Source organism: Agrilus planipennis, unplaced genomic scaffold, assembly GCF_000699045.2.
Source record: "Agrilus planipennis isolate EAB-ADULT unplaced genomic scaffold, Apla_2.0 scaffold28, whole genome shotgun sequence".
In the NCBI taxonomy this organism is placed as follows: domain Eukaryota; kingdom Metazoa; phylum Arthropoda; class Insecta; order Coleoptera; family Buprestidae; genus Agrilus; species Agrilus planipennis.
Window position 1 is genome coordinate 1,678,595 of NW_020438897.1, and position 7,561 is coordinate 1,686,155.

Genomic DNA, 7,561 nt, shown 5'->3' on the forward strand with positions numbered 1-7,561 from the left:
AAGATAGTTGGAAGGAAAAGATGTACTTACCTCTACAACAGGAAGATCTTTTAATTGTATTTTTGTAAATTTTAGGTAGATGATAACGCCTTGAAAAGCAAAATATTTTTTTAAAAAGTAAGTTACTCTTATTCAATAGTTTTAAATTATTTATTTGCATATAAGGAAAGTTTCTATTTAAAGACGTAATTAGGTAATTGCATCCTGTGCAAGTCTTAAAGTTAATTTCGAAGCATAGCATAGCACAGAGTTAAAATACTTAATCAAATGAATTTGAAGTATCAAATATTGTATTAATTCATCTTATTAAATAATAATTGATACAAAAACAGTTAATTTACCGTTTGAAGCGTCTTGGATAAATAATTTTACAAGCTATTAGCAATTTTCTTTATTCTTCAACCATCAGTAAAACTATAATGTTAACCGGTTTCAAATAAATAAAATTAAAATATAACTAAACAATTTATTGTATACACAGTGAATACACGATATTACATTTATATTCAGCATTACCTAAGTTCTTATGAAACATAGCATTGATACATATTTTTATATAATTCTAAACATTTAATAGTTATATGTTTATGAGATTATTCACTAGAGAATTTTTCTTATTTTGAAATGACAATTTTATTTCACTAAACACTTTTCTGTTTTTATAACAAACACATTCTTATTCAAACTTTGTTGAAGGCAAAATAAAAATTAGCCATATGTGAATTCGGAAATTGTTAATTACCTATTTATCTTATTCTTGAAACAAAAATCGTCAATTCATTGCAAGAATAAGAAATAAGCATTAAAACTGAAATTTCTGTTTTCAAGTCAATTTTAATCAAAGGTTGAACTGATTTATCTTTTGTTTTACCATAAAAGTTAAGGGGAATGTACTAATACTAGAAACATAGTCTAATAACTAATAAAGGACATTCAAAACAGAATAATAATTAAATCCGTATGATTCTGTTTTGATCACATAAATCAGAGAGGCTAGTAAAGACTAGCAATATCAAATACCTACATAAATATTTTGTGAATTTATTATGCACACCATACTAAATGGCTTTTTAAGAAATTACGAGAATTAGAAATACATCTGTTATTCATACAATTCCTACTGTTTAAATATTGTAAGCAAATGTACACGTATTTGTAATGAAATTGGAAAACTCAAACATTATTTCAAAAAAACCCATTCGTATCATAATTATACGGAGCATATTAAAGACAATTACCATATTAACATCTGGTTTCATAAAGACCACTCCTTCCAATATATCTGACCCATTTAATTACATCATGGTCGGAATAATTAAGTTTGGACTCGAACACTTTGAGATATCGTACCTTGAACCCTGAAGGAGCAAAGGGCACTTCGAAGTTCATAGAAATTGGTGGTCTGGTCCATTTCTTCTTCGTATCCGTCTCCAGTAGCTCTATTTCAGCAGAAAGCTGAGTTTCCTTCATTCCCGCCATTCTTTTTATCCTAAAAGAAATACAAGAATAAGAACTAGGTTTTCAAAAAAAAAAAAAAAATTGACATACTTCCAAACTATAGCATTCTCTGATGCTTTATACTTGGCTTTTCCTTTGAGACAAATCAGTTGCACACCAGAAGTATTGAGTGGAGTTGGAATTTTGACTTCAATTTTTTGACCAAGCAGTGAAGGTTTAAAGTTACTTTTCAGGACAACTTTAACTTCCATTTTTGTTCTTCCAACTTCACGTACTAGTGGTATAACTCTGAAGGGTAGAGATATGTCTTTAGTTGTTCTGTATCTCATCAACTCAAATTCTCCATCAGGTGGAATAAAACTTATGGAGTGTTCTGTCTCGAATTTACTAAGTTTAACACACTGATGAAATTGGCAGTCATCAATTACAACAACAGGCTTTCCTGATCTTGCTGGATCTGAATCTGAAGAACTCCCTAAACCTCCTTTTCCCTTCGCTTCCATTACAATTTTATCATTAATTCCAAACTTGCATTCTGGCATTCCAGATAAATAAGATTTCATTACAACTTTTCCAGCAACATGTGCAGAAAGTACCTGGCCTGTAAGGAAAGGAATAAATACAACACAAATAAAAAAATCTGTACTTAAAGGTCTCCCACTTCAGCAGTTCCTTTTTAACTCAACTAGAGACAAAACGGTTTTTTATATATAAACTGTAGATTCTAGAAGTAATGCTACAATATGAAATCAACTACAATTTTCAGTTTAACTCAAATTATAATTAAAAACTGTATAACTTATAAATATATATAAATTTTGATATAGAAAAGGAACTGCACTAAGAAAGGACTCCCAAAACAAAACTAAACTATATCTTGATTTTATATACCTTGAGGGGACATAAGCAAGTTAACATATTCCAGAACGTCCAAAAACAGCTCGTTTCGGCGATACTTGATGCCTTCCCTACGCCAGCCTATTTGCCCAGTAACTTGTGAGGTGATTTGTGCTTGCTCTTCTTTGGTAGCTGATTTGATGCCCTGCTGAGTTATGAACGTTTTCAAAACGCCAGTATCAGAGTTTTGAGGATATCCAAAATCCAAAATTTCTGAAAATGTGAGCAAATATTTTAGTAATAAGCATAAAAAATCATTTAGTTAATTTCTAATTTACAATTTACACTTTTTTCTTTTTAATTTTCACTAGTGCTATTAATCATTTCAATAAACAATTATCATTTTTTTAAATAATATTAATTTTTCCTATTTATAAGCAATCTTCACCTACATAAAGTTCTTTAAGGTATGACATAATTCAATGTGAAATAAAACTAACATTTACTTTTATTACCCTTGTAATTATCATCTGAATAATGATTTCAGAATGTTATATTTTAAAAATAAGTCTCTATTCTGACTACGTAGGGTATTCTCTAATTGTAAAACATTATTCTGCATTTTCTTCTACATTTTTATCCTTTTCAATTAATTTGATTAAGACAAAAATTAAGTAAATGCAATTACTTTTCTTAAATGTGCAAATAAAGTATTAAACTAGAAAACACAAGATAAAATTAAATTATCTGTTTCAATTAACAACAATACACTGCTTACCATCTAAAAGTTCATATATGAGAACAAAGTTGTTCTTGATGTTTTCTTCTGATATCTTTCCAAAGTAAGACTGCATAACTTCAATTATTTTCAGTAAAAATTCAAATACCATTGCAGCATTAACATTTTGTTTGGTTACAGCAGCAATCCAGATGTTAGCTCTCTAGAATAAAAATAAATAAAATTGTAATTTGATTTTGCAAAATACTAGCTCAAACAGCAACTTACTTTTATATGAAAAAATGATGTTCTTGCAATGTTTGTAACAGGCGATCGAACCTGTTGCCTGGCATGGATAACATTCACTCTAAATGCATCTACAGCATTTCTGCCTATATCATCTCGATAAACTCGAGAAATAAGAACTTCTCCTTTATGATTATACACAAAAAGTCCACCGATCATGGCTGCGACTTATATGCTAACAAGACAGTTACACCTAAAAGTTGAAAACTTTATTTTATATTAAACCTATTATTAAAATAGTATATTACTATTATGGAAATGTACTTACACTGAAGAAAGAAATTAATATTACACCAATTTTTTACGCCCACTCATTTTCGTAACCTTTTTTTCAACTTTTAACGTTTGATTACTGACAATGATTAACCTGATTAATAACCGATTGTCTTATCTTTGACCCATAGGCACCCATAACTGACTATTGACCGTTGCTGAACTACCATCTATTATCTATGACTACCATAAATATTCTATCAGTCGTATGAACTAACACCCGATATAAATAATCCACTGATTCGAACTTTATCTAACAATAATGACACATACATATTTAGGACCCGCAAACGACGCGTAATTTACCAGTAAAGTTTAAATCAAGAAAGATTTATATCGGGTGCCAGCTTCACAAAACTATAAATGCATTATCTATGATAAATACCAAGTACCAAACTGTCATATCTATGAATATTCTAAAGCCATAGATGTAAATTTATCATCATAAGGTAGGTCCATAGATAATAGATATACAAAGGGTAGGTCGTCAGTCCTGAGACTGGTTGGACACGTACTCTTTCTTATCCTGAGTTAAACTTCGCATTTCCCCAAAACTAGAACAACCCATATCCTTAACTATTTACGAACTGTAATCTAATCTAAGTCTACATCTACCCCTTCTAACTCCTGTTTCTGCTTATATGTTTCTAATTAGCCCTTCATGCCTGAGAAGGTGTCCTACCAACCTATCTCGCCTATTTTTTATTAACTTCCATTCGGCTGTAAGACTACATTTCGAACGTTTCTAAACTTTAATTTTCATCTTCTAAATTAAGTAAAAGTGTCTTTTTCCCACTGGAAACGAAAGCAGTGTGTTGTTGCTAAAGGAAGGATTTATGACAATTAATTGGTAAGTAGCAACATCAATTAAATTTTAAGGACATCTCAACTTTTTACACAAAATAACAAAACGTTTACCCAAAACATGAAATATATACTACAAAATTAAACAAAAGAATTAATTATACACCAACCAAAATTAAACAAATTAATTACCTATATTAACCTTGCTAACTACAGCTTTAGGTCACTAACAATAAGTCGAGCATTTGTAAATAGTAAACAGGTAAACAAATGGCAATAATTTTTTCTTAATAGGTTCTTATGATTCAAGATTGACCAAATTGTATGATTCTGCCTTTAGAAGTTTTAATTGCCTCTTTATAAATTAAATTTTATCTCCTTTGATGTGAATTAATTAAATACTAAAAACAGGTTTTTAATCAAACGTTTTCTTAAATAAATATTCCTAAGAAGATAGAAGTTGCTATAGGTTTGTCAAATATTATTTTCACGTATAAGTTTTTAAATTCCATTTCACCCCTCTTAAGGATTTACTTTTGAAAATTAGTTCCTTACATCCTGCTGAATTTTATGTTGCATCACAACCAGTTTAAATCTACTTAATATGGTTTATGTCTTTGTACCAGTCCTTTTTATGTAAAAATTATGGATTGAATTCATTTGTATGTTGTTTATATTTTGTTAATATTTACAGAATCATAACCCGATTTTGAGTTTTGACAAATTGTTATTTTGCTTCTTCAATGATTAAAATGAACGTGAAGTAAAAATTAAACTAAAAAAACTTGGTTATTGCTTTTAAATTTCTTATATATGTATGTATGTTCTTTTTTGTATAAAAGAGTAAGTTTCATTCTGTGGTCAGATTAGTTTTGGATGTTTTCCAATTTTGTCTTGTGAACAAATACAAACTTTTTCAAACTACATTTAATACTGCTTAATTATTTAGAAATNCTTCTAATTTTTCGTCTCATATCTTTATATTCGCTCTTTCCCTACTTTTTCTTCCCTTGCATACCAGTATTTTAGTTTTTCTTTTATTTATTTTTATACGGTAGGTACTATTTTGTCAGTACCGCTTCCATTTTATTTAGAGCGATCTCTAAGTCCTCCTTGCTCGATGCTAATACTGCTATATTATCTGCAAATCTTAGCATACTAATCTTTTGCCTCTGCCATATCTATCCCTACAGTTGTACTGCCTTTTTGATTGATTATTAAGTGATCTTCTCCTAATAGTTCTTCCGCCCTTTTTTCCATCCTAATCTGTACAATTCTAGTTAAGATTTGTGATGCATGGGAAGTTAAGCTAATTGTTCTAAATATCTCGCACCTATCCGCACCTCTCTTTTTAGGTATGGTTACTACCACGTTCCGTTTATAATTCTCTGGAACATTGCCTGTCTCGTAAATGTGACCAACTAGCTTAAACATACGATCAGTAACCTCTTGTCCTGCATTTTTTAGAATTTCTCCCTGTATCCCATCTACCCCTGGCGCCTTATTCTCTCATTGTGGGATAACCTAGTGTTTCGTCTGTCCTTCTACCTAGTCTATCACGCGTTTCGTTACATTTTAGCTTTTCTAAGTCAAGACGTCTCCTAACTTCCCTCTTTTTCAGAATTTTGAATTGGTCTTCATAACTACTACATTATGATCGCTATCTGGATAACTCATCTATATCTGCTCCTGGATAACTCCTACAGTGTTTCACTTGATTTTTAAATCTTTTTCCTAACAAGTATGTAATCCAACTAATATCTTCCTAAATCACCTGGCATCTTCCACGTATAGCACCTCCTAAAGTGATGGTTGAATAAAGTATTCGTGACGATTAAGTTATGTTTATCGCAAAATTCTATCAATCTATTTCCTCCACAATTTCTATTGCCTAATCCAAAAGAACCTGCTATTGCACCGTTTTTACCTTCGCCTACTACTGCGTTGAAGTCTTCTACACTATTAGGTTTACCTGCCTTTTCACTAAACTTAACATGTCTTCTATGTCTGTATAAACTGTTTCTATGTTTTCAACATTGTAAGATAATGTAAGCATGTAGACCTGCACTAATACTGTTTATAGCTTCGAATTTAATTTAACCATAACTATCTTATCGCTTTTTTGTAAATAATTTTCTACATTCTGCCCTGCTTTCTTACCCCCGAATTACCTTCCGCCGATCCTGTATGTGTTATTCAAAAGTCTCCACTCCAGCAATCTCCAGCTTCGGGCCAATGGACTTCACTAATGCTTGCTATATTTAATTCTAATATATTCATCTCAACTTTCAAATTTTCCAATTTCCCTACTTGCCTCATTATCCTAACATTCCACGCTTCGACTCGTGAAATATTGCATCTTCCCCTATTGCACTTATTGATGATATCCCCGAAGTGGTCCCCGCCCCAGAGGACACCATTATTTAATTTGTGTAGTACGTTTTACTCGGAATCATAATGTGGTATTGTGCATCAGAGTGCCATACTGATCCTCGTGATTTCTGCCATCCTGAGTACTGAAAGAGCTGCTGCGTTTTTTCAGGGACTTGTATTAATCTGATTTCTCTTTAAGAACCCCTCATTATGATTGAACCTACGGTTAAGGTTCAAGTCTCGTCGGATCGGTAAAAAATAATTTATCATCATCATCATAAGGTCAGTCCTAAGAGTGATTGGACACGCACCTCCATTCTTTCCTATCCTGAGCTAATCTTCACATTTCCCTAAAACTAGAACAACCCACATCCTCTTTGACATTTACTATGCTGTGTTAATTTTCCATTTAACGGCTCATAATTGAGCTAAGAGGAGTAGAGGTAAACCTGGATTAGATTACTGTTCATAAATAGTTAAGGATATGGGATGTTCCAATTTCAGGGAAATGCTTGGGATAGGAAAAAGTGGAGATGCATGTCCAACCAGGTTTAGTACTGAAAAACTTATTATGAAGATGACAATGAAAATGTATCAATAGAGATAAAAAAAATAAAAATAATATAAAAACTGAAAGCAATTATCTCTTTGTATGTGTAGCACAGGCTATCTTATTTTTCATAACGTATACTTTTGTCAAGTTGCATATATGCAACATGTACTTACGTTAAGACTGCTTAATTAACATTGGAGTGATGATATGATAAATATTAATTTCATGTTATGGTAATT

General features: G+C 31.2%; 1 protein-coding gene across 1 annotated transcript; it reads right to left on the reverse strand.

The window, feature by feature from the left end:
- Positions 1-452: 452 nt before the first annotated feature.
- LOC108744568 (AP-2 complex subunit mu) lies at positions 453-3,752 on the reverse strand. The gene is made up of 6 exons (XM_018480418.2): positions 3,588-3,752; positions 3,302-3,512; positions 3,074-3,236; positions 2,350-2,568; positions 1,549-2,059; positions 453-1,489 (listed from the first exon to the last, which is right to left on the reverse strand). Exons 2-6 carry the CDS (start codon positions 3,476-3,478, stop codon positions 1,243-1,245), a joined length of 1,317 nt encoding a protein of 438 aa, XP_018335920.1. The 5' UTR covers positions 3,479-3,512; positions 3,588-3,752; the 3' UTR covers positions 453-1,242.
- Between the last annotated feature and the right edge of the window lie 3,809 nt (positions 3,753-7,561).